The sequence below is a fragment of the Cavia porcellus genome, unplaced genomic scaffold (assembly GCF_034190915.1).
Source record: "Cavia porcellus strain 051 isolate PalLab524CR breed Dunkin Hartley unplaced genomic scaffold, mCavPor4.1 scaffold_3, whole genome shotgun sequence".
Taxonomy (NCBI): domain Eukaryota; kingdom Metazoa; phylum Chordata; class Mammalia; order Rodentia; family Caviidae; genus Cavia; species Cavia porcellus.
Genome location: NW_026947486.1, coordinates 121,144,511 through 121,171,557, shown reverse-complemented (window position 1 = coordinate 121,171,557; position 27,047 = coordinate 121,144,511). Strand labels below are relative to the sequence as shown.

Sequence of the window (27,047 nt, the reverse complement as noted above, 5' to 3'; positions counted from 1 at the left end):
CATGGTGGTGCATCCTTGTAATCTCAGCACTTGGGGGATTGAGACAGGAGGATGGTCACAAGTTTGAGGCCAGTCTGGGCTACATACTGAGTGCCAAGTCAGCTCGAGCTACATAGTAAGACCCTGTCTCAAGCAAACAAAAACAAAGTTTGATATTAGACTGGACTGGACTTGTTAGTGCCTTAAAAGGTTACTATTTAATACTATTTAATACTTTTTAATACTGGAAGTTACTGGAAAAGATTTCAGATTCATCAAAGTATAAGAAAAGGAAATTCTACATAATTCAATTAAAGAATGGCCTTAAGAAAAATAGTTATTTCATCTCACTGAATCTAGTTCATTCAATAAATAATTTATAAGCATCTTATATGCAAATTTGAACTCTTTCTTTCTTGATTTTCTATATCATGGATTAATTAACTGTCCAGTTTCAAAATCCAAATTTATAGAAATCATCTTTACTTCTTCTTTCTCCTGTCTCCAACATCTAGTCCATCACCAGTGAGGCCTATTGTCTGTTACTCCAAAACAAGTGTCAAGTGGTCCTCCTTTACTTCTTATAAAATCAGAAGTTATCCAAGCTCTGTGGCCTACAAGGTCTTCTGTGTTTGTTCTCTGCTACTACAATCTTTTTCTGTCGCTCTTCTGCCCACTCACTTTGTGCCAGCTATATTACTAAACTATCCCAAGTTTATTCCTGCCTTAGGACTTTTGCATTTACTTTATCTGACTTTAATTTAATATTCTTCCACTAGATCTTAGCAAATGCTTCTTGTTTTTCATTCATAAGATCAAATGCTACCTCCTCAGAGAGGATCTTTTTGACCACTACATTCAAAGTATTCTCTACCTCCTGCTTCATCATTTTCTAGCACACTATCATCTTTTATAGTGATTGTAACAATTTGAAAATTTTATTTATTTATTCATTTATGAGGTAAATGTTTTCAGAATTTGCTCTCAATGATATCTAAAACCTAGCACAGTTATTAGAGTAGGAACCCAAATATTAGTTGAATTAATGAATACAGTGAATGAATTACAATACAGTAATATTGCTTTGGAACACCATGAGGCTGAGCTGATGTTGATAGCAAGCATAACTATTCTTTGTCAATAATCATAGGGGCATGCTTCTCTGCTATGACTTTGATCCTCACTTTTACAATAGCAAGTTTTCTTTCTGGAATACTATCTTCCAAGTGACTTTTGAGGGATGTCTCATTCTTGCAGGTCTGCTGGGTCCTACCATCTGGGCTGAGGTTTATGACACAGTGGTCATCACACTTAAGAACATGGCTTCTCATCCTGTCAGTCTTCATGCTGTTGGTGTATCTTACTGGAAAGCATCTGAAGGTAAGTCAAATGCATTCTTGTTGTCCTATAGTCTTGGAAATAGAAAGATGAGATGCATGTGCTTGGAGGTGGTGGCTGTCTTAGCCCATTTTAGGTCACTATTACAAAATACCTGAAACTGGATGTTTTACAAAAGAAAAATGCTTATTTAGCCCACAATTCTGCCAGTCCAAAACCATGATGCTAGCATTAGCTTTTGGTGAGGGCTTCATGGCAGGCAGCATCACCTGGCATTACATGGTAGAGGATGAGACAGAGACAGACAGACATAGAGACAGAGGTTGAGAGAAGCAAGAGAATGAACTAAGAAAGCTGAACTTGCATATTTAACAATTTGTTTTCATGATAACAAATCCAGTTCTATGATACTTCACCCATTCTCTTAACATGAATAATAATCCTTTCCCAAGGTGGTGCTCCTATGACCTAAATTCCAGTCTCCAGGCCATATGCTACAATTAGAATCTGAAATGTTTCCCAAGAGCCTATGTGTAAGTGGTTTGGTCCTCAGCCTGAGACACTATTGAGAGGTGGTGGAATTTAGGGGAGGTGGGGCCAAGTTGGAAGAAGTTGGGTCACTAAGAGAGTATCCTCAAAGGTAATATTGGGATCCAACCTGGTTATGATGGTTAGTTATGCTGTGTCAGTTTGATTGGCTTGAGAGCCAATCAAAGAGATTAGTAAAACACACATCTGGGTGTTTCTAGGTGGGTCATGGAGGTGGAGTCTTGGGGCTGTATTGGTCCCAGACCTCTACCTCTCTGGTATTGTTCCCATGTTCTAATTCCTGGATGTTTTTTAAACTGAGAAGCCTTGATTGGCCAGGACCTTCCATCATAATGTTGCTTTGGAATCAGCCTACCATGGACAAAATCCCCTGAAACAATGAACCAAAACAAACCATTCTCTTTAAATTGTTTGTCTTGAATATTTTGCCTCAGCAATGAAAATCTGACTGATTACTGGACCACTCTTTCTTTCATTACTTGTTGCTAACTACTGTAGGGTGAACAGACCTCCATCACACACTCCTTCTATGATGTATTGCCTTGCTACAGAACCAAAACCAAAAGGACCAAGTGAGCATGTACCAAAACCTTTGAAATGAGGAGCTATTATAAACATTTCCTCTTTTAAAGTTAATTATCTTGGATTTTTTTGACAGTAGCAAAAAGCTGACTAACATATCTTTGAACATAAATGCTCTTCCAAAGAGCCATGTGCTAGCAGCTTAGTTGCTAGCTGATGCATTTTTTGGGAATGATTGGATTGTGAGGTTCTAACTTCATGAATGGATGTATCCACTGATGGGCTTATAATTTGATCGCATTATTGGGAGATAATAAAGACTTAGAAGGTGGTGCCTAGTTGAAGGGAGTAGACTGTGGGGCTGTGACCTTGGAGACAATATCTTGTTGTCAGCCTTTTCCCATCTATGTCTTTCCCCCTCTGCTTCCTGGCTGCCATGAGGCAAGCAATTTTTCTTGTACCTTGACTTTATTCCATGATGATGGTGTCTCACTGTCCCGGCCTGCAGGTAAGTCCACGGAGACCCTACAGGGGGAATGGGGATGAAAAGGAAACAAGAGACACAAAGGACAAAGACAAGACGAAGAAGTACAATCAAGTCTCGTTTATTCAAGGAAGGAGTATCAAATATAGAGTATTGAGGAGGAGGGAGTTGGGTTTTGAGATGTCAGCAGGTAACTTAGCAACAATGACAAGACCGAGGGTTATAGGTCAATTCAAACTTCCTGTGTGCGGGCTCATAAGGCAGACTGATTAGCATAATTCCTGAATAGGCCAAACAAGCTAGGTAGACAAGGTGCTGCTTAACTACCAAACTTAACTCCTAGAGGGAGTTAAGGTGCAGTGGCCTGCAGATGTTAAGGTGGTACGGCCTGCAGATATAAAGTGGCAGCCAATTACAGGGCACAGATCACCCTTTACTTTAAAATATAAGAGGCATATAAGAGGCTACATCCTTGAGGAGACCGTGCCTGTCTTGGGGTCAGGGTGCTTCCACAGGGGGGCCAACCTAGCCTTACCCGTCATTGGAAGGCAGAGCAGCGAGAGGCCCAGTTCGTGTCTTAGGTGGAGGTTGGCATCCCATGTGAGGCCCAGTTGCCCATCTCTGGCTATCCAGTCTATCGCACCAAGGCAAGAGAAATGGAGCAGGCAGCATGCTTTCACAAAGCATTATCATAATACAGTTTTGGAGGCTCCACGTAATTTTCTCTATCAGCCATTCTAAACCTGTAGTAATGGACCTGTAGGTTGCATTTTTATGGCATCCACCCATTGTTTGACAAAAGCCATCAACTTATTCTCATAATCCTAAGAGACAAGATCCAGGCTGTTGGTTCCATCATCTGAAAAATAAAAGCTGAAAAAATCTCTCAGGGGTCATTTTTATCCCTGGAGTCATCTGCATCCTCTATTTGTTGCATTTGATCTATTTGTTTAACCAATCATTCTGGCAGCCATCTCACAGATTTCATCTCAATGTGCATACTGATCCTCGTCCCCAGATAAGGACTGGGTCTGGACCATGCCATGAGTTAGTCAGTGGGTCTCTCCATAGTACAGAAGCAAATTGCTTTTGTGTTTCAGTATGTCAAAAATGGGTGGTTGCTGATTGTCCAGCAGCATCCAGATTTTAAAAATTAAGGATGAATAAGGTATGAGATAGAATATTTTTAGGTGTCCCCCTTGTGGGGTACCATTCCCTCTTTTTTATTTTATCAACAGTGAGTTTTAGGGAGAGATATGCCCTTCCAACTATGCCTTAACTTTGAGGGTTATAAGGTAAGCCTTTTATATGATGAATATTAAGATGTTGACAGAAACGGGCGAAGGCAGAACTAGCATAGCCTGGATTATTATCAGTCTTTAATTGATACGGGCATCCTAAAACTGATAAGGTAGTTAACATATGGCTAGTAACATGTTTGGTAGCTTTGCCAGTCTGGGGAGAGACATAAATGAAACCGCTAAAGGTATCTATAGTTACACGAACATATTTAAGATTGCCAAACTCAGGAATGTGGGTGACATCCATTTGCCATAATGCATTGGGGATAAATCCTCTAGGATTAATCCTAAAGTGTGGAACGGGGAGGTGCCTGGCACAAGAGGGGCAATTTTTTACAATCTGTCTGGCTTGTTCTCTAGTGATCTTGTGCATAAGACAGAGGGTTTTAGCATTGAGATGGTGTAATTGATGACTCTCTTGTGCTGAAGTAACATTGTCATCATGATCACTGGAGCTAACATTAGCTAAAGTACAAAGGAGAGCTTGCAGTCAAGTGTCCCGGTCTGCTGCATGATTACCATTGGCCAGAGGTCCTGGTAACCCAGAGTGAGCACGTAGATATCCAATAAAAAAGGGGCAAGTTCTTTTTATAATAAGCATCTGTATTTGCCTAAACAGTTCTCCAGTGCTGGAGGCACTTTTGATTTGGCCAGCTGTTTCTAGCAGGGGCACAGTGTGCAATATAAGCGCTGTCAACATACAAATTCAAGGGCTGATTGGGAAATGCTGAAAGGTCTGCAGTGACAGCATGCAACTCTGTGACCTGGGCTGATGTACTATTTGTTTGGAATGATACAGTTTGGTTTTGAAAAACATAGGCTGCTAAGCCAGTTGAGGAGCCATCAGTAAATACCAACAAAGCATTTTTTAATGGTTTGAATGATGTGACCATAGGGAAGATAAATGAATGCCGATTGGCAAATTCAATAAGCTTGTCTGGAGGATAATGGTTGTCTATAAGCCCTGTGTAGGAGGCAAGAGTAGTAACTGAGCGAACCTTTGTCCATAAGTGATAGTAGTAATGTATTTAGGTGAGGATGCCACGACCTTTATTTCTCCAGAATAATCATTATCAACTATGCCTGGAAAAACCTGTAGTCTATGAAGCGTTTTGCTGCTGTGTCCTATTATAAGGCCAAATGAATTTTTTGGTAGGGGCCCAAAACCTCCTGTAGGGAGGGCCTGAACTCCCATTTCAGGGGTTAATACTGTGTGGGTAGTGGAACTGAGGTCCAGTCTTGCATTTCCTGTTGTGGCTCTAAAGAGGTCTGAAATGGATTGTTGTTTGTTGGAACAAAGCTTACCGCCCCAGAGATTTGTTTAGGTTTGGGGGCCTGGGGCTGGACCCGATTCCCATTTCCTTGCAGTGGAAGCAATTCTTTTCCATTAATATCCCATTTAGATTTGCATTCATTAGCCCAGTGGTATCCCCTTTTACATCTACGGCATAATCCTGGTGCTTTGGCTTTTGCATTGACATTGGAATCTCTATCTTTGGAGTCTTTTTTGCAGTTCTTTGCAAGATGACCAGTCTCTCCACAGGTAAAACATTTTTGTTTATGCTTTTGAGATAAGAACTGTTTAACTGTAAACCTGATAAGAAGTTTCAATGTCAATGGTACCAAGGATTGAACTCCCAGCCTTTCATTTGTCAGGCAGGCACTTGTGCCACTGAGCTAAATCTCTAGCCCTGGAGACTGAACTCACAACCTTGTGCTTGGCAGGCAGGTGCCTATGCCGCTGAGCTAAACCCCCAGCCATTACTTAATGCTAGTGAGAGAGGAACTCATATTGCTGTTTGTAGCCAGTTTTCTCCATGCTCGAATAGCTGCTGCTTGAATTTGAGCAAAAAGTGCTTTTTGGACCTCTCTGTGGGCCTAGGCATCCTCCCCTATTAACATATCAAGGTTCCACCCATTTCCGGCTTGCATATTGTGCCTGGCGGTCTCTTTGCAATTTTCTATACATTCTGATTTCCACAAAAGATAATCCCCACCTGATAAAGTTGCTCCGGCCAATGCTTGCCAATCTGTAGGTGTGAGGCAAAGAATCCAAGACAGCAAGAGTAGACGTGGCTGTCTCCCTACTGTGTAATCACTGATTTTAATTCTTATCAGTTTGAAATTGAAACCAGAGTGGTGGCCCAAAAAACTCTGCCCTCTGCATCTTTCATTTCTGTCACAGGGAAAGCCTCCATATCATCTACTGCAGGACCTTATTCAGGATGAGGATGTATGCAGATATTTACTTGAAGCCTCCAGTGTTCATTCTCTTTGCATGTCAGTCCTGTTATGTGCAGAGGTTGACCTGATCAGCCCGACTTCCTTCAGTTGTCTACCTTCATTCGCAAAGAGAATGGCCTAGGCAAGGGACTTCCTCAGTACTCTCTGGGAAAGATCTCCCTAGATATCCAAATCTTCAAAATCTCTGTTTTACCTGGATCACATAGACCTCTTTGATACAAATGACCAGGTTCTAGAGACTGGTGTGGTTGACCTAGAGAAAAAAATAGGTTTCTATAGCTGACATAAAACAGATGCATTATCAGGTTTGGCAGTCATGGCTCTTGAGGAAGCATATAGACATTGTTAGGCTGCAGTTGGGAGAGATTGTGATGTGGAACAAGAAATAAGAGAAGAAAAATGAAAACAACTATCCTCATCTCTTTTAAGTGTGTGGATTCCATTTCCAAAGATTCCCAAATCCGTAGAACTCAGTAAACAGGAACAAGTATACAGCCATGACTGTCCTAAGTGTCTGCATAGCATGTCAGTCAGAGAAGAGCATAGCACCAAGATGAACCTCTGAGCTTTCATACTCCATATGATGCCATCATAATATGAATGAAATATTTATTACTAGACAAAATTGAAAATTCCAGAGTTTGATCCTTGATACCAAAAGAAAGAAACAAAGAAAATTCTTTCAAATATTTTGAGGTTCTAACTGAATGTTATATCTGTCTCTCAAAGTTAATAGACTACAAATATCTCAAGATAGGGGCAATGTTATGTTTGTTTCCCTCACACCTAACATGCAATGGGTGCTAACATGTAGTGGGTACAAGAACCAGGATCTAGCAGTCATTAGCCACTTTTTCTTTCTAAAACTATACATGTTCCTCACCTTTTAGAACAGCTTCTTCTAAGTGTATGTCAAACAGAACCTGTCATTTTCTTTTTGTGCTTCCTTGATCACTGCTGATTGCCTGTTTCCTTTTATTTTCTTAATTTGTCTACTAGAAAATTTCAAATTGTATGTGTGTGCATATTGCATATTGTATTTCTATTGGACAGTACTCATCTGTGTGCTTCTAGTAGAATGGCATTTAGCTTATACTGAAGCTTCTGCTCCTGACCCAGTGGCTGATATCAGGTCTGATTAGCCAAGCTCTTCCATCCAAGAAAAACTAGGTTCAAGTATTTCTTTGGAAGGAAGAGTCTGAAGTTTCTAGACTGGGTCACTTACACTGAGAACACAGACCAAACCCTCAGGAAAAGTTGGTGGAGGAAGTCAGTTCCTGAGACTGCATGGGAAAAACAGAGTATACTATAATGGAGCATGACCTGTTATGAGACCTATTCTGACCTCTCTTTTGAGTGTGGCCTGATTGAGGAATTCATCTAGAGAAGACAATTTCATGAAGTTGGGAACATTTCCACTTTAGTCTAAACTTTGAAGTTGGAGCCAGACCAAGGATTCTAAATCTCCTTTCTCATCTGTCTTCCTATGCCTAGAAAACTCTCAATAGAAGATCAAATCTCATGGTATGAAGACAAAATGGAATTTTTGCCCTTTTCTTTGTTTTCTAAGTTTCCAGACATTGCCTCCTTTGCTCCCTGATTCATAATACAGATGATTCCTTGTGATGTGAGCCCCATTGCAGAAGCACACGGTGATCTTACTAATACAATGGTCCTCATGCCAGCTACCTTCTCCTTAACTTTCCCAGTGCAGGGAAGGATAAAAAGCAGTGCCAAAGTTAACTACAACACTATCCAGGTAGCCTGTATAAATAAAGAAGATTCAAGTAAATCATTAACAAGTTATTAGAACACATACTTTATATCATATAGCCTAACTGTAGTTATGTGGTGAGTAAGTTCTCATTCCGAATGGAAATGCCTTCCATTTTCTGGGTTTTTCTCAAGAGACCAAATCAAGTCTATTGTTTCTGGGTAGCTTGCTTCTAAAAAGTGGCTCACCAACTAAATGTTACTGGTTAGGGTTGCTTGCCTCTCCTTTGGGAATTGGATTTCAGGTTCTTCCTGTCTTGAACAAAATGAGTAAAAAGATAGTGGCCAAGTTTATTCAAGAAAGTAAAAGTGAGAAGTGAGAGAGAAACTGGATCTTCAGAACAAGCTTAGGCCAAGTAAATAGAAAAAGAGGGTAACAGCAAAAATAAAAGTACGTGCTGTATCTGGGAAAGAGTGGACTATCATAAAAACCAGCTGTCTTTTTATTTTTCCTTTTGTCTTTTTGAGATAGGGTCTCTCAATGCAGTTTCAGAGTAGGCTGGGACTCACTACTTAGCCCAGGCTAGCTTTAAACGAACATGCAGTAATCCTCCTGCCTCACCCTCCAGATACATTGCCCTGGATGGATGTCTTTCTTTTATTTTGTCTAAATCTCAAGGAAATCCAGGAGAACTTCTACATCTGGGTCCTGAGAGGAGGTGCTGGTATTCCATGCCTCAGGTTGACCTAAGTTCTAGGCCATCCTATTGAAATTCTCTGCCCAAATTCTCTGGAGAAGTGGAGGGCTTTAAGAATCATTTTGTGCATGAGTTCAGAATCTTGTGATTAATGCTAGGATTATTTTCAAAAGATGAAAAATATTTCCAAAAGATGAGAAGTATAAAATAAAAAGCGGCCTTTATTCTGAGAACACGGGGATGACCGGCACCCCCACCGCTGGTGTCCGGCGATCTCTCCGGCGGACACGTGGCGTGGGGGCATGTAAATAGCCTCAGTTTGGGGTGGGACCTAAGGTGGGCATTAGGGATGCACAGGTAGCCCACTGGTCCTAGGTTTGGCGCCATATGTAAATTTCCAGGGGCGGGAAGATGGCGTCACAGGTAACTTCCTACGGGCAGGGGAGATTGGGGCTTCCTGCTTCCGGTTGTGGCTTTCCTAGCTACAGTGTCCTATCTGGGCCAAAACCCTTTCAATTAACAGCTCAAGTCTACTTCCCAAACCAGCTTTTGCCATGCCCTAATCTCCTATCTCACTAGGTCAGAGGAAGGTTGCAGCAAAGGACAGTCAGCATAAAGGAAAGGCCGTTCCCAGTTCTGGCTGGCAAAACTAGTAGCCTACTTCCATGAAGCTTGTCCATTTTGGAGTTTCCAGACTGATGTATAGGATTTTAGAGAGACCAAGGTTCCTACAATCTTGCAGCTAGGGTGTAACAGGGAGCCTGGGGAGGTCTGGGAAAGTGGTATGAACAGTAGTATGGTTTACCAGAGTTGGCTTGGGAGACAAAAATGACAGGCTTGCTAAGGTATAAAGATAGAAAGCACATCAGTGGTTACCTGGTGAACTGGGTGAGAATGGGATGTGAGCTAAAAAGGGTTATGAGAAACTTGTGTCTTACTGAGTATATGCTCAACTTGTAGGTGAGCCTGGCAAAGGATAGAAATTCAGTAAATATCTGCTGAACAAATGAGTGAATGTTTCTACTTTGTATTACAGCTTTATCTTTATATTTCTTTGTCCTTCACCAAACATAGTGTTGTCCGGCTAAGGAAAAATCAAGTTTAAAACAAATCTCTGAATCGTACAGCTACCTGACCCTCACCAGTGCCTATCAAACACTGTAACAAAGTACATATCAAATTTTGTTGAATTAATTTGAGTTAGGCAGAAATACGTAAGAATGGAAGCAATGTGATCTGCGAACAGAATCTTGGGTTCTCAGGTGAGCGTAGTTTTCACTACTTCTGCTAGAATCAGCAGCCTCAGGCTCCTCTGGGCTATTTGAGGCTCCATTTGTAGCTGCTGTTTGTTAATCGTTCAAGTAAAGTTTCAGAAAGTGTATTTATTCTTTTGATTTTCAAAAGATCTTTTTAAAATTTTATTTAAAGAAAAAAAAACAAAACAGAAAAGGGTACAAGTAATACAGAATTTCAAAAAAAGTAAACAGTAAGAGATCACTAGATAATAGATTACATATTGTCATCTTAGAAATAGTTGTTCAAGTTACAAAATTAAAGCATATAAAGTAGACATTCAAATAGTGAGACTGCAAACAGTTCTGTTCAATGATCTAACAAAAACTCAGTAGTATGGTCATCTTACACACCTAAACACACTTGCAGTTGTATCCTTTAGAGCACATTCTTTTCCTCTTTTTTACAATAATGTTTACACATTTTAGATTTTATTACTCCCACAGTTCTTATTACTTTTTTTGGAAGAGAATAATACCAAATGTGACAAAACAAAGCAGTCAGTCAAAACAAAGGATTGACATAGTACATGGTGTAAAAACAGAATACAAGGTCATCAACAATGGCTACCATAATGCCTCTTGCTACCTTCAAAAGAATTGCCTATATCATTAAGTATAATAAAATTGAACAAAACAGTACAGAACAAAACCAATAAAACCTAAACATTGGAGACATTACTGAACTTCAAAAGAAGATAATAGTCAAACCAGAATGGGCACCATAGTGAATCTTATTGCCTTCAAAGTAGTTGCCTATACCCTCAAACTTGATACTATCAAACAGAACACAATAGAGTAAAATCAGTCAAAACAAGATGGTGAGAGAATACAGGGCTTCAAATCAAGTTAATAGGGAATCAAAAAAGTTACTATAGGGGCTGGGGATTTAGCTCAGTGGCATAAGCGCCTGCCTTGTAAGCAGGCAGTTGTGAGTTTGATCCCTGGTACCAATAAAAAGGAAAAAGGCAAAAAAAAAAGTTACTATAATATATCCTGCTAAATTAAAAAAAATTTCCCTTAATTAAAAAAATAATAAAATTTTTTTAAAAGGAGGAGATTGAGATAAAGGAGGACATAACAATATAACAATACAGGTCAGAACAGAACAATTTAAGCAACATAATGTTTCACCACAGGATAACCTGACTTAATAGTAGTTACCATAGTGTCTCTTTCCTTGAAATATTTGAGTATAACTTCGTATACTATAGCATCAAACATATCAAGACAGTGTGAAACCATTCAAGAGGATGAAAGTATTACAGGGTATTTAGAACCAACTAACAGAAAATGAACAATGATTTCTATATTATCTCTTTGTCTATAAAAATTTTTTATACTATCACATATAATAAAATCCAATAAGATACAACATGATAAAAGCAATGGAGACAGAAGGAAAACAGTTTGATGGGACTTTAAAACAAGATGATATTGAATCAGCACTAGCTGTTATGATGCCTTGTTTTCTTCAAAATAGCTGTTCCTATCATCAGAGACAATAATATCAAACAGCCCAGAATAAAACCATTCCAATTAATCAGTAAAAATTTTATAAGCCTTCAAAGCCATATAATGGGGAATCATGATTACCACATACTTTTATATATTTGTATCATTTCTTACACTAGGGAAACTATTCAGTATTCATACATGTGAGTTGGATTTATTTCACTTATGAGTATGGTCTCAAGCTGCATCCATTTATTTATAAATATCTCAATGTGATCCTTCTTTATAGCGAGTAGTACTCCACTGTAAAAAATACCACAACTTTTTTGTCCATTCCTCAGTTGATGGACACTTAGGCTGTTTCCAAGATCTGGCTATTACAAATTGTATTGCTATAAACATGTGTGCACATATATATATCACTGTGGTTCATGTTTTCAGTTCCTCTGGGAATATGCCTAGAAGAGGAGTAGCTAAAACAAATGCGACTTTCAATCCCAGGTTTCTGAGAAATTTCCAGACTGACCTCCACAATGGTTGCACCAGTCTACACTCCCACCAACAGTGTAGGAGAGTTCCTTTTTACCCACAGCCTCTCCAGCATTTGTTGTTGGTGGTTTTCTTGATCCTGGCCATTCTTTCAGGAGTGAGATGGAATCTCAGTGTGGTTTTAATTCGCATTTCTCTAATGAGTAATGATGATGAACATTTTTTCATGTCTTTATTTGCCATTTGTATTTCTTCATCTGAGAAGTGTGTATTCATCTAAGATGCCCATTTTTAGATTGGATCTTTGAATTTTGGGGGTCTGATTTTTTTAATTCTTTATATGTTTTAGACAGAAGTCCTTTGTCTGAGGGAGAGTTCACTATGAATTTTTTCCAGTTTGAGGGTTTTCTTTTCACTATGCTGGAGATTTGATTTGACATGCAGAACTTTTTAATAAGAGGTGATTCCAGTTATTGATTCTGGAAAGTATTTCCCCTGCAGTTTGAGTCCTGTTCATGAATTCTCTAACCTACCCCTATGTCTTCAAGGTTTTGACCCAATTTGTCTCCTAATAGATTTAGTGTTTCTGTTTTAATATTCAGATCTTTGATCCATTTAGATTTTAATTTAGTATACGGTGATAGGCATGGGTCTACCTTTAGTTTTCGGCATATGGAGAGCCAGTTTTTCCAACACCACTTATTAAAGAGACTGTCATTCTTCCAGTAAAACTGTTTGGCCTCTTTATCAAAGATAAAGTGGCTGAGTGTGTTTGTAGTTGTGTTTGTATATTCTAATCTATTCCATTGATCTTCAGCTCTGTTTTGATTCCAGTACCATGTTGATTTTACTACAGTTGCTTTGTAGTATAACTTCAAGTCAGGGATTGTGATGCCTCCTAAAGATCTTTTATATAAAATAATTATATATCTTTTTTGGCAGTGCTTGAGATTAGACCCAGGGTATTCAAACTGAGTTGCATTCCCAACTCTCATTTTATATTTTTTATTTTGAGACTGGGTCTTATTAAGTCCACAAGTTGCCCAAACTGGCTCCAACTTGTGATTCTCCTGCTTCAGTCACCCAGAGTACTGCGGTTACAGGAGTGTACCTCTCTGCCCATCTATACTTATATATCTTTTTGGTGTACAGTGTAATGTTTTGATATATTTATACATTGTGTTTTTAAAAATTAATTTATCCCTTTAATTTTAACGTACATAAAACATGAAAATGTTACATGTTTACAGGGCAACAGAGGATGTTTCTATGCATCTATACAGTGTGGAATGCTTAAATCAGGGTAAAAAGCATTTATCATTGCTGAAAACTTTCAAAATTCTGAATGTCTTTCTTATGTGGAGTCCACTGGCAACAATAAGCTTTATATATTTCTCTGGGTGGACAATTGGCAAAGAAAGAACAATTTTATCCTTTATTTCTTTTAGGAGCTGAATATGATGATCAGACCAGCCAAAGGGAAAAAGAAGATGATAAAGTCTTTCCTGGTGAGAGCCATACTTATGTCTGGCAGGTCTCAACAGAGAATGGTCCAATGGCCTCTGACCCACAATGTCTCACCTACTCATATTTATCTCATGTGGACCTGGTGAAAGACTTGAACTCAGGACTCATTGGAGCTCTGCTGGTATGCAAAGAAGGTATGCACAACAAAGGGTAGGACTGAGAGGAAATACGCAGAGAAGTATAAAGAGAATTATTGATAGCTATGTTATTTCTTCTGAAAGATGTTTCTTTCTCCTAGCATTATGTCCATGGGAAGAAAAAGAGTCCAGTTACTGGGAGGAGCAGACTTCTATCCTGGGTAACCCCAGTGAACTCTAAATTGAACTCAAGAGCAGCCAGGATCCAGAATATATGTCTGTTTGCAAAGAATTGCTATTTTCCACTTCAAATCTGTGGGCTATCTAAATTAGTATTTTCATTGTCCTTTGCCTTTCGCAAATTTTGAGCTATGCTCCTTGAATGTTTCAGAATGGAAGTAAAAACATTCAAGTATGTGATAAGTGGCACATAGACTAGCTAGTGTGCTGTTTGTAAGCTGAAAGTGTATAAAAACCTGAGGAAAGTAAGCACTAATTTGTAACTTGAAAGATTATTCTAAAAATAATCTTAATTTTACTTAATCTCTTTTAAATTTATAGATTAACAGAATAAACTAAACTAGGAAGCAAACTTTATGTAATTTTATTTTAACCCTATTTTTGTGCTAGAGTCAGTTTTACTGCAACATTTTTGTTCTAGTTGTCCACTGTGAATAGCCATACCATTTAGTGGTTAAAATTCAGTGATTTGTCATGTTTTATAATTTTTGGGTCTCATAGAATTTGAAAGTGTATTGTGCCTGAGTTTTTTTAGAGGTCAGAGCTGAAATCATCTCAAAGGTGACTTTATTAGTATGTTTGTTACCTGGGCTTGAAAAACTCAAATAGTTGGCCATCTCTCCACAGTATTGCTCTAGCTTAGATGCTATAGGATGTTTTCAAGTGAGAGCCTATCAGACATAATACCACTTTTTCTAATGCAACTCGGAAATCACACAACTTCACTTCTGTCACATTCAGCTAGAACGCTTCATTAATGCTAGTATGTAGAATGGGACTCAACTTTCAACCTATGGAGGATAAGCAAAGAATTTGTAAACATGAGCTGGGTGTGGTGGCACATGCCTATAATCCTACTACTGTAGGAGACTGAGGTAGGAAGATTGCAAGTTTGAACCCATCCATCCTGGGCAACTTGGTATTTTAACAGGCTTCCACATGTTTTTTAAATATTTAAAAGGGCTGGAGATATATTTCAGTGCTAGCCTCGCAAAAAAGAGAATTTACAAACATAAATCAACATACCTTTCTGAATAACAATGATAGATGTGCTTCAAAACCACAAAGACAGGAAGGAGTCTAGAAGTATTTGTAGTTTGTAAAGTTGTATTTGGTTTAGTTTCGTAGCCATAATTCATAACTAATTGCTAAAACTCTATAGCCTGTTATGTGTGTGATGTAATGGCCAGTGAAGTCATCAAAACAAAAGCATTTACATGTGACATAAAATAAATATGCTTAAAACCAAAATAATTTCTTGACAGGGAATTGAATTAAAATGTCAAAAGGGGATCTAGTTATGGCTAAGATAGAGTAAACATATTCTACTCCTAGGAAACAGGGATTTAGCTCAGCTGCATAAGTGGCTGCCTGGCAAGTATGAGGTTATGAGTTTGATCCACGGTACCAAAATCAACCAAACAAAAAACATATTGTACTGTTTTCCTCCCCACTCAATTAAATAATAAAATATGCAGCTTAGTTCTTTGAAAGTTCTCAAATGTAAGTAGGACAGATAGGCAAAAGCATTCTGTGTTCTCCAACTTGAAGAAAAGACAACTTGAAATTTGAAAGTGATCACTATGTTGCAACAAGAGTTTCAGGGAGGGGAAAGGTAACTCCAACTGCTCACAGTTGAGAGAAGCTCCGTTTTTTTCCTTTCCTCCATTCTCTCATGTCCCAGCCCTAGATATGCCCATGACAGTGAGGGTGGTTGGCTAGAGAAGCCTACAGGAGCCGAAAGTGAGGCAAGGGGATTACCTTACATGTTGCATTACCTTACATGTGGTACATTTGTGGCAGTTGACAGTTTTCTGATAGAGAACCAAAACTGGAAGAGCTCACAAAACTGGAAAATTGAGAGCAATAAGAGATACATAAGATCTCAGAAAAGTAAACCTACAAAGCTGCCCACGAATTCCTGGATTCCCACCCAACATGCACCTGCTAGGAGAAAACTGAGAACTGAGACTTCCACTGAGCCACCAAACTAAGCACTGGGTGTTCACAGGGTGGACGAGGACAACACAAATGGCACAACAAAAACTTGAAAAATTGAACTGACCCTAGAACCACAGCCGACGCAATTCTTTAAAACATGTCTGATGATTGAAAGAATATTGTGTGATGGAGTTTTCAATGTATGTAGGTATAATATATAAAACAAAAGGAGTGCAATAGAAGGAAAGTAAAAGGAAATTCGTGGGTTCCATTCAAATTCATTCCAATGAGTGGATGGCAAGACACTGGTTCCCCATAAACAGTGAAAAGTTAAGAATATATTTTGTAATCCTTAGAGCAACCAATAAAATATTATACAAATGAATATAACAAAAATTTAATAAACAAATTGGAATGCTTAAATAACTCAAAAGAAAGCTGATAACGGGAAAGACAGAGAAAATCAGAGAGAAGGGAGAAAAAGTATAGTAAGATGATAGGCTTATGTTTAAACATATCAATAATTACATTAGATGCAAATTATCTAAACACGCGACAGTGATACCTTGGTTATTGCACAGCTCCAAGCCTACTGAAACAGCAAAATCAGAAAAACATTGCTTGGTGTTCTTACTTTGCTTGATACTCAAACCATAAATTCGACATGAATAAACCTGTCTGGCCAGGAGTGAGTCATACATAGCATCTTGTTGGGAACACAAGGGAATGATGCTTCAGTCTAAGCACCACTCTGGCCCAGACAGCACTGCGTTAAACATTCATCATTGTGCTTTAATTTTATACTTTATTTGCATAAAATATCATAACCATAGCTTCAAAGAAAGTTAATAATACCAGTAGTAAAGCTAAGAGGAAAACAGAACCATGATAAAGTTAAAAGAAGAAATCATTGTGAAATTTGATAAAGTCTTGGAAAAATGAATTTATAAGTGTAATTTTTCGGCCTCAGAACCAAATATTTGGTTTTCCATTATTTCTTATGGGAAAAATTATGTTCAGTTTTTGAACTTTTTGGTGTTTAAACACCAATTTGGAGTGAATTATAGCCAACAACTGAGGTATCACTGTTATTAAAAATAAAGCTTAGCATAGTGGATTTTAAAAAAAGCATGAAGTGATTATATTTTTATAAGGAACAACTCAAAAATAATGATATAGGTAGGTTAGAAGTATAAGGATGGGAAAGGATATATAATGCTGAGCCTGGTGTGGTGGCACACACTTGTAAACCCAGCATTTGGGAGGCTGAGGCAGAGGGATCACCGTGAATTCAAGTCCAGTCTGGACTGCATAGCAAGACCTTGTTTAAAAAGAAAGCGAGAAAGACAAGAAAGAAATAAAGGAAGGAAGGAAAGGAAAGGAAAGAAAAGAAAAGAAAAAAAAGAAAAGAAGGAAGAAAGAAAGAACCAGAGTACAATAAACCTATAACCAAAGTACTGTGGTATTGCCATAGGATTGATATATAGATCAATGGAATAGAGTTGAGAGTCCAGAAATAAACCCCTAAATTTATGGTCAATTGGTTTTTGGCAAGACCATTAAATGGAGCAAAGAATAGTTTGTTCATAGCGCTGGAACAGCTGGACATCCACATGCAAAATATTGAAGCTGGACCAGTTCCTCACACTGTATACAAAATGTATCACAAAACTTAATCAAGAATTAAAACTATACAAAATAAAAATACAATATAGGATTAGGTTTTCATAACATTGATTCAGCAATGATTTTTTAATATTGCATCAAACTTGAATTTCATAGGATTACATAAACAAGTAAAAGAACACTTGGAATGGGAGAAAATACTTGCAAATCATATCTCATAAGTGATTTATATCTAAAATATGTAAACAAATTTGAAACTCAACAATTAAGAAGATATATATATATATACTCGTTTTAAAATATGCAAAAAATCTGTATAAATATATCTCCAAAGAAAAATATTCAAATGTTCAGCAAGCACATACTAGTTAGAATGTATTGCACCAATTTAGATGCAGCTGCTTTGAAAAACACGTTGGTGGTCTTTCAAACACTTAAACACAGAATTATCATATGACCTAGTAATTCCTTGGTAGAGTCTCTCATTAAAACACCATAGAGAGTCCCAAAATAGTTGTACACAAGGATGTCCAACTGACATGGTGCAAATACAATTCAGTGAAGGGAGGATAGTCTCTTCAATAAATGATGTTGCAATAACTGGCCATTCATAGGCAAACAATGAATCTTAATCTAATCTTTACACCTTACACAATGATTATCTCAAAATAGATTGTGGATCTAAAATGTAAAATATCTATTGCACAATAGATAGTGCACTGGACTTCCAAAATGGTCGTTCAGAGCCATAAATGTTTTAGATACAGAGTAAAAATCTTCATAACCTAGGAGTAGAGAGCTCTAAAAGGACACTAAAACAATCTATTAAATATTTGATAAATTGGACTTCATCAAAATAACTTTTGTCTTATAAAAGACACTACCAAGAAAAATGAAAAAAACAGCAACATATTCAAAAAATATTTGCAAAAGTCAGTTGAAAACAGTTGTTATTCAGTGAGCTTGTACAGTAGTTTTGTTTCCTTGAGAGAAAGTGTTAATTTCACAGGTGGACTTTTCTGTGTCCTTTATCATGGCTTTATGAGTAACAGCACACATTTTTTAATTTCCTAGCCCAAGATAATTTTGGATTCTAAGTATTAAGGGTTCAGGAGAGAAAAAGAAAGGGAGAGGGTCATAAACAATAATCATGATATTCAAAATAAGCCTGAAAATGAAACTGTCCAATGAAATAAAGAAATATAATCCTAAGAAAGACAGTCCAAAATTAAAGCATGAAGCAAGCTCACTTGTACCATTAAAAACATTACATAGTGATACATATGGTGTTTCTGTAGAATATGAGTATGAATAATTATATTTCATAACATTTTGTTCACTTAAAATTACAAAATAAAAACTTGTAAGAGTAAATGCTGCTCCCTATATTAATTGCTCATATACCTATTTCAACTAATAGTGTATATTGTTTTTGTAATTTTTCTTTTCCAGTTTTGTGTGTGTGTTACTGTTATTTCTAGTAATTAATTTCTATTACATTTTATAAAAGTAATGATCTGGAACAAATTTGAAATTAAAACATAACCCTTTACCCCAGATAGTTTTAAAATTTTTTTTTATTTTAAAGAGATTAAGACAAAAGAGGACAGAACAAAGCAGATCAGAACTATCTAAGCAACACAGCACTTCACCACAAGACAACACGATATTAACAATAGCTACCATAATGTCTCTTTCTTTGAAATACTTGAGCATACCTTCGCATACAATAGTATCAAATATAACAAAATAGTATTAAACCATTCAAGAGAATGAAATTATTACAGGACATTCAGAACCAAATAACAGATAATGAACAATGGCTACTACATTATCTCACTTTCCATAAAAAATTTGTTTATATTATCACACATGTTAAAATCCAATAAGATACAACATGATAGAATCAATGGAAACAGAACAACAAAAGCATGTTAGGACCTCAAAGCAAGATGATATTAAATCAGTAATAGCTGTCATAATGCCTTGTTTTCTTTAAAATAGCTGTTCATACCATCACAAATAATAAAATCAAACAAAACAGAATAAAACCACTCCAACTAATGAATGAAAACATTATAAGTCTTCAGAGCAATGAAATGGGGAATCATGATTGCCATAAAATCTTATGTACTCTTACCATTTCTTACACCAGGGAAACTATGGTAATTATACATGTGAGTTTGATTTGTTTCGCTTATGAGTATGGTCTCAAGTTGCGTCCATTCATTTATAAATATCTCAATGTGATCATTTTTTATAGCTGAGTAGTACTCCATTGTATAAAAATACCACTTTTTTATCTATTCTTCAGTTGATGGACACTTGGGTTGTTTCCAATATCTGGCTATTACAAATTGTGCTGCTATAAACATGGGTGCACATATATCACTGTGGTATAATGTTTTCAGTTCTGAGAATATGCCTAGAAGTGGGATAGCTGGAACAAATGGGACTTCCAATCCCAGCTTTTTGAGAAGTCTCCAGACTGACCTCCACAATGTTTGTACTAGTCTACACTCCTACCAACAGTGCAGGAGAGTTCCTTTTTCCCCACAGCCTCTCCAGCATTTGTTGCTATTGGTTTTCTTGATCCTGGCCATTCTTTCAGGAGTGAGATGGAATCTCAGTGTGGTTTTAATTTGCCTTTCTCTAATGACTAATGATGATGGACATTTTTTCATGTATTTATTTGCCATTTGTATTTCTTCATCTGAGAAGTGTGTATTCATCTAAGATGCCCATTTTTGGATTGGGTCTTTAAATTTCAGGAGTCTGATTATGTTTTAGACAAAAGTCCTTTGTCTGAGGGACAGATCACTAAGATTTTTTTTTCCATTTGTGGGTTTTCTTTTCACTATGCTAGAGATTTGATTTGACATGCAGAAACTTTTTAATAAGAGGTGATCCCAGTTATTGATTCGGGAAAGTATTTCCCATGCGGTTTGAGTCCTGTTCATGAATTCTCTACCTACTCCTTTGTCTTCAAGGTTTTGACCCAATTTGTCTTCCAAAAGATTTAGTGTTTCTGTTTTAATATCCAGATCTTTGATGCATTTAGATTTTAGTTTAGTACATGGTGATAGGCATGGGTCTAGCTTTAGTTTTTGGCATATGGAGAGCCAGTTTTTCCAGCACCATTTATTAAAGAGACTCATTCTTCCAGTGAACCTGTTTAGCCCTTTTATCAAAGATAAGGTGGTTGAGTGTGTTTGTAGTTGTGGTTGTATCTTCTAATCTATTCCACTGATCGTCATCTCTTTTTGATTCCAGTACCATGTTGATTTTATTACAGTTGCTTTGTAGTATAACTTCAAGTCAGGGATTGTGATGCCTCCTGCTTTGCCTTTGCTGCTTAGAATTGCCTTTGCTATTCTAGGTCTCTTCTGGTTCCAGATGAATTTTAGGAGTGATTTGTCTAGATCTATGAGGTATGTTTATGGTATTTTCATTTGGATTGCATTGTTTCTTATAACAGTTTTGGGAGAATGGCCATTTTCACAATATTTATTCTTTGTATCCATGAACAAGGGATGTTTTTCCATTTTCTGAGTTCCTCTTAGATTTCTTTTTTCAAGAGTATTACAATTTTCCCTGAATAGATCTTTTACTACTTTCATTAGATTAATTCCTAAATATTTCATTTTTTTGGATGATAGTGTGAAGGATGTGGCTTCTCTTATTTCTCTCTCAGTGGTTTTGTTGTTAGTTTATACAGATGCTATTGATTTTTTGAGTATTGACTTTGTATCCAGCTACACTGCTGAATTTATTTATCTAGGAGTCTTTCAATAGAGTTTTAGAAATCATCTATGTAGAGTATCATGTCATCTGCAAATAATGATAGCTTAACTTCCTCTTTTCCTATCTTTACACCTTTTATTTCTCTCTCTTGTCTAATTGCTTTGGCTAGTATTTCCAGTACTATGTTGAATACGAGCAGTGATAATCCTTGTGTTGTGCCTGATTTTAAGGTAAAGGCTTTCAGTTTTTGGCCATTTAATATGATGCTGGCTGTTGGTTTGTGGTAGATGGCCTTTATCATATTGAGGTAAAGACCATCTATTCCAATTTTCTGTAAGATTCTTATATGAATGAGTGTTGGACCTTATCAAAGCTTTTTCTGCATCTGTAGAAATGATCATGTGATTCTTTTGGCTCTATGGCGGATTACATTTATTGATTTACATATGTTGAACCATCCCTGCATGCCTGGGATGAATCCCACTTGCTCATGGTATATAATCTTCTTGACCGTTTGCTACATCCTAATTGCCAACATTTTATTGAGGATTTTTGCATCTGTGTGCATTAGGGAGATTGGCCTGGAGTTTTCTTTCTTAGTTGTGTCTTTCCCAGGTTTTGATACTAGAGTAATATTTGCTTCCAGGAATGATTTAGGAAGGATTTCTTCCCTTTCAATTTCATTGAAGAGTTTGAGGGGTGTTGGCATTAAGTCTTCTTTGTACTTCTTGTAGAATTCTGCAGTGAATCCGTCTGGGCCTAAGCTCTTCTTTGTAGGTAAGGACTTAACTATATTTTCAATTTCATTAATAGAGATTGGGTTATTCAGCAGTTTTATATCTTCTTGACCTTGGTACTTCCTATGTTTCTAGAATCTGTCCATTCTTTCTGTGCTATCAAACCTATGAGAGTAGAGGTTTGAGAAATAGGTATTGATAATCTTCTGTGTATTTCCACAGAGTCTATAGTGATTTCATCTTTTTCATTCCTTATTGCATGATTTTGAGCTTTTTCTTTCTTTTTTAAATAAAATTGGCTAGGGGATTATCAATTTTGTTTATTCTTTCAAAGAACCAACTCTTTGATTCATTGATTCTTTGGATTGTTTTCTTAGTCTCTATTGCATTAATTTCTGCTCTGATTTTTATAATTTTTCCCTTCTTTTGGTTTTGGGCTTCACTTGCTCTTCTTTTTCTAGATGTTTGATGTGTAGCATCAGGTTGTTTATTTGTATTCATTCTATTTTCCTAATGTGGGAACTCACTGCAGTAAAGTTTCCTCTGAGGACCACTTTCATTGCATCCCACAGATTCTGGTAAGTTGTACTTGTATTTTCATTTGCTTGTAGGTATTGTTTAATTTCCTCTGTGACCCACTGATTTCTCAAGAGTGAATTATTCAATTTCCATGTGTTTGTGAGGTTTTTGCTGTTTCTTTTATCATTAATTTCTAGTTTCATGGTGCTATGATCTGATAACTTGCATGAGATAATTTCAACTCCTTTGTATTTACTTAAATATGTTCTCTGGGCTAGTATATGGCCCACTTTAGAGAATTTCCCATGCACTGATGATACAAATGTATATTCTGATATTGTTGGATGTAACACTCTGTATACATCTATCAAGTCCATTTGTTCAAAGGTGTGATTCAGCTCTGTTATTTCTTTGCTGATTTTCTGTCTGGTTGATCTGTCCCTTTGTGCCAATGGCGTATTAATGTCTCCTGTTATAATTGTGTTATTGCTTGTTTGATTTTTAATTTCTGTTAATATTTGTTTTTTATAGCTGGGTGCTCCCAAATTTGGTGCATATATATTTAAGATTGTTATCTCTTCCGCTAGAAGTTTTCCCAGTATGTAATGACCAACCAGTTTTCCCAGTATGTAATGACCTTCTTTATCTCTTCGGATCATTCTTGAAGTTCACATTGTCTGAAAACAGAATAGCTACCCCTGCTTTCTTGTTGGGGTGTTTCTGTTGTCTGAAGTACTGTTTTCCATGCTTTGACTTTCAGTCTATGAGTTTCCTTTTGAGTTAGATGGGTTTCTTGTAGACAGCATATGGTTGGATGTTGTTTCTTGATCCATTCTGCCAGTGTTTCTTTTAATTGGTGAACTGAGACCATTTATATTCATGGTTATAACTGTTATATATGAGTTTATTTTTGACATGTTATCTTTCTGTTGTGCATCTTAACCTTTCCGTTCTGTTTAATTGTCTGCTTTGCTTAGTGGTTTTGCCCTATGTGTATCTAGAATGTCTTTTAGTATTCTTTGAAGGGTTGGTTTGGTGATCATGAAGTTCTTCAGCTGTTTTTTGTCATGGAAGTATCTAATTTCTCCACCCATTTTGAAGGACAGTTTTGCAAGTTGCATTAGTCTGGGTTGGAAATCATATTGCTTTAGAATCTGAAATACTTCACTCTGTGCTCTTCTTGACTTCACTGTTTGTGTTGAGAGGTCTGCTGTGATTATGATAGGTTTTTCTTTATAGGTGATCTATCTCTTGTTTCTAACAGCTTTTAATATTCTATTCTTATGTTGGATTTCTGGGATGGTGATTATTATATGTCTGGGTGTACTTTTATTTTGGTTATGTTTATTTGGAGTTCTATATGCTTCACTGATCTGTATGTCAGTTTCCATTCTCATGTTTAGGAAATTTTCAGCTATTGCTTCTGTAAATAGCCTCTTGATACCATTTGTGTGGTCCCCTTCTTTTTCATTTATCCCTATCAATCTTATGTTGTTTTTATTTGCATCATCTTGCAGCTATTGAATTGCTATTTCCTGATTCCTTGTTATTTTTAAAATACTTTTCATTTCCTGTTCATTAGCTGCACTCTGGTCTTTGTGATTTGAAATTCTGTCTTCACTTTTGTTGAGGTGGTTTTGACAACCTTTAATGTAATTTTTGATTTCCTGTATATCTCTTTGAATCTGCTTCATGCATTCTGTTTGTTTCTTAAATTGTTCATCCAGGGATTCTATGTTTTTGCTTTGTTCCTCTAGTTTTTTAACTGTGTCTTGTTTAGATATGTTCAGCACTTCTTTCATTACTTTTATCCTTTCTTTTTGTACCTGGGAGATTATTTCTAATTTGAATTGCTTTAATGTTTTCCAGATTTGCTTCTTTATTTCAGTTGCTATTATTTCAGGTATTTCAGATGTATGGCATATATTTTCTTCCATGTTCATGGCTCCTAGGCTTTTTTGGGATGGAATGGAAGTTTGAGATTGCATTTTGGTCTTTCGTTTTGTCATTTTCCTATATTTCCATGTTTTGAGCAATGTTCCAAAACTTCCACTGGGCGTGTTGGAAATTGCCTTCTTTGCCCTTAGCTCCTGGGACTGAAGGAAGGTTGCTGAGCACGGTCCAATCAGGCCCACAGGAACTCCCATGCCACCTCTGGTGTTCCAGGAAGCTAGGCTGCCTCCTAACCACTGTGTGTGATGTCCAACAGTCTCATTGGGCTAGCACCAATGTGCTGGAGCTCACCTCACATGCACTCAGCTCCCCTGATTGAAGTAGGTCACTGGGTGTGGTCAGAAACCTCCCAAGCCTAGTCTACTGTGACTGGAAGTTGGGCGGTCCTTAACCGCTGAGATTGATGATGTTAAACACTCCCATGGCCAGGGCTGTTGTGCTGGAACTCACTTCTGGCAGCCCCAGTTCCCGGGATGGAAAAACTACCCCAGATAGTTTTAGAAACACTAGTATAATAACCCTTACTTAAAAACAAAGAAACAACAACAAAAAGCACCCCAATGTTAAAGGCAAACAATAGACAAAGGATGACATGTGTTATTTACTCTCTGGCAGTTCACGAAGAAATGTCTCCTCCTACTGGTGATTTTCTATGATGAGGTTTTTAAATGAAAGATTAATGCTCTTGTCTCTTTTTCAGGGAGTCTGACCAAAGAAGGGACACCGAACTTGCACCAATTTGTACTACTTTTTGCTGTATTTGATGAAGGTTAGTGAGCTCTAGTCTAAATTTTGGATTCCTAAAAGAAGATATATTATCTTAAGATCATATTTCAGAATGTGAGTTGCTTCTATTCAGAGGAAGTGATTATAGAAAACTATATTACTATTCAGAATAGATCCTAAGTATAGTAAGGTAAGACGCATATATTTTGTGGTAGTGTCCATCTTAGTTCATTTTGGGCTGTTATAACAAAATAGCTGAGATTAAATACTTTATAAGAAAAGAGGTTTATTTAGCTCATCGTGCTAGGAGTCTAAGAGCATCGTGCCAGCATCAGCTATGAGGTAAGAAAATAGAGGAATTGGGTAGCAGGAGTTGCCCCCTTCATGAAATCTACCAGCAAAGCTTTTTGGTCACATTTGCTGAATATCTAACATTATCTTCATCTCTTACTAAATGTGCGACATCTGGCAAATTCCTTAAATTATCTGTGTCTGTTTCTTCAACTAATATTGAAGTAATACTATTTTTTCATAGGGTTATTGTAAGATTTAGGCAATTTCACTTAAATACCATCAATAGTGTTAGAACTTCTGCTTCCCTCCCAAAGTAATCAACAGCCATAATAACATTACAATCTCCTTCTCTCCCTTTTCACCAACCTACACTGCCATTTTCATAACTGAGGCCCCTATAATGTATCTCCTGACTAGTTTCCCAGTTCTTCTGGGAACACTCCATTCCTAATACTCCGTTGTTATGATAATAGCTGGAGAAATTTCCAATGCGCTCACTCTCATTGATTTTACAGAATAGGTTGAAAAGCTTTCAGGTTGTGGGATTTCATTTTTACAAACCAGGATAAAGCAATTATGACAGGGATAAGGACTGACAGCCCTTTTTGGGGGCTGATGTTCATTTCCTTCCTTTTAAATAAATCATATAAGTGCTTGGTTTGGGAGCACATATACTAAATAAATCAACTAATAAAGATTAAAAACCTTATGACTAAAGATAACAAATATTCTCCTTTTCCCTAGTTATCATTTGTCATTTTCTCTGCTATTGTCATAAAAATTATAAGGAGATATCATCAATATGAGCAAGAAATGTCTACCTTTGATAATTGTCTTCTCCCTCTCACTTTGAGATAATAAGTTATCTGTCTTTTTTGCTGACAAAAATGCTTATAGTGAGTGGTTTTTGTCCTAAGGGAGGCATGTTAGCTCTCTGTTGATGAAAAATACCTTAAAAAGCTTAAAGGAGGAAAAATTTATTTTGGCTCACAGTTTTAGTCTGTGGTTGGTCTAAAACATGGTGAGGCAGGCATGGTGGATGGAGTAGAAGAGGAAAGCTGCCCACCTCATGGCAGACGGAAAGGAGAACAGGGCTAGGGGAAGGCCTAGGGACAAGATTTCCCCTTCCTGGTTGTGCCTCCAGTAACCGACTTCCTCCAACTACACCTTACCTCCTCTGTTTTCCACTGCCTCTCAATTATGAATCTATCCATATATCAATCTATTGATGCAGTCAGAGCCCTCATGATCTGATCATTTTACATAAACCTCAGTTCTGAACATGGCTGTACTGGTTACCAAACCTTTGACACATGAGCCTTTGGAGAACATTCCAGATCTGAAACACATAGAAAGGGAAGGGGATGGTCATTCGTGACTTGGAACTTTGCTCACTCTGTCTTGCTTTCTCTCTCATCAGGGAAGAGTTGGCACTCAGAAAGAAAGGATGCCAGGACACAGGCTTCAGATTCTGCACCTGCTGGGGCCTGGCCTAAAATGCACACAGTCAATGGCTATGTAAACAGGTCTCTGCCAGGTATGTACACATCTGCTTAACAGTCCTCAGGTTTTCTGAATTCAACATGAGAGGTCTGTTCT

The 27,047-nt window shown here is 37.3% G+C and overlaps 1 protein-coding gene across 3 annotated transcripts in view; it reads left to right on the top strand.

Moving 5' to 3' along the window:
• F8 (coagulation factor VIII) overlaps positions 1-27,047 on the top strand; it is a 186,454-nt gene that overhangs the window by 22,659 nt on the left and 136,748 nt on the right. For all 3 annotated transcript variants that reach the window (XM_003462126.3, XM_063246630.1, XM_013141253.3), the window contains exons 3-6: positions 1,237-1,359; positions 13,513-13,725; positions 25,129-25,197; positions 26,869-26,985. In XM_003462126.3, coding sequence (XP_003462174.1) covers positions 1,237-1,359; positions 13,513-13,725; positions 25,129-25,197; positions 26,869-26,985 — 522 coding nt within the window. The remainder of the gene's footprint in view (positions 1-1,236; positions 1,360-13,512; positions 13,726-25,128; positions 25,198-26,868; positions 26,986-27,047) is intronic.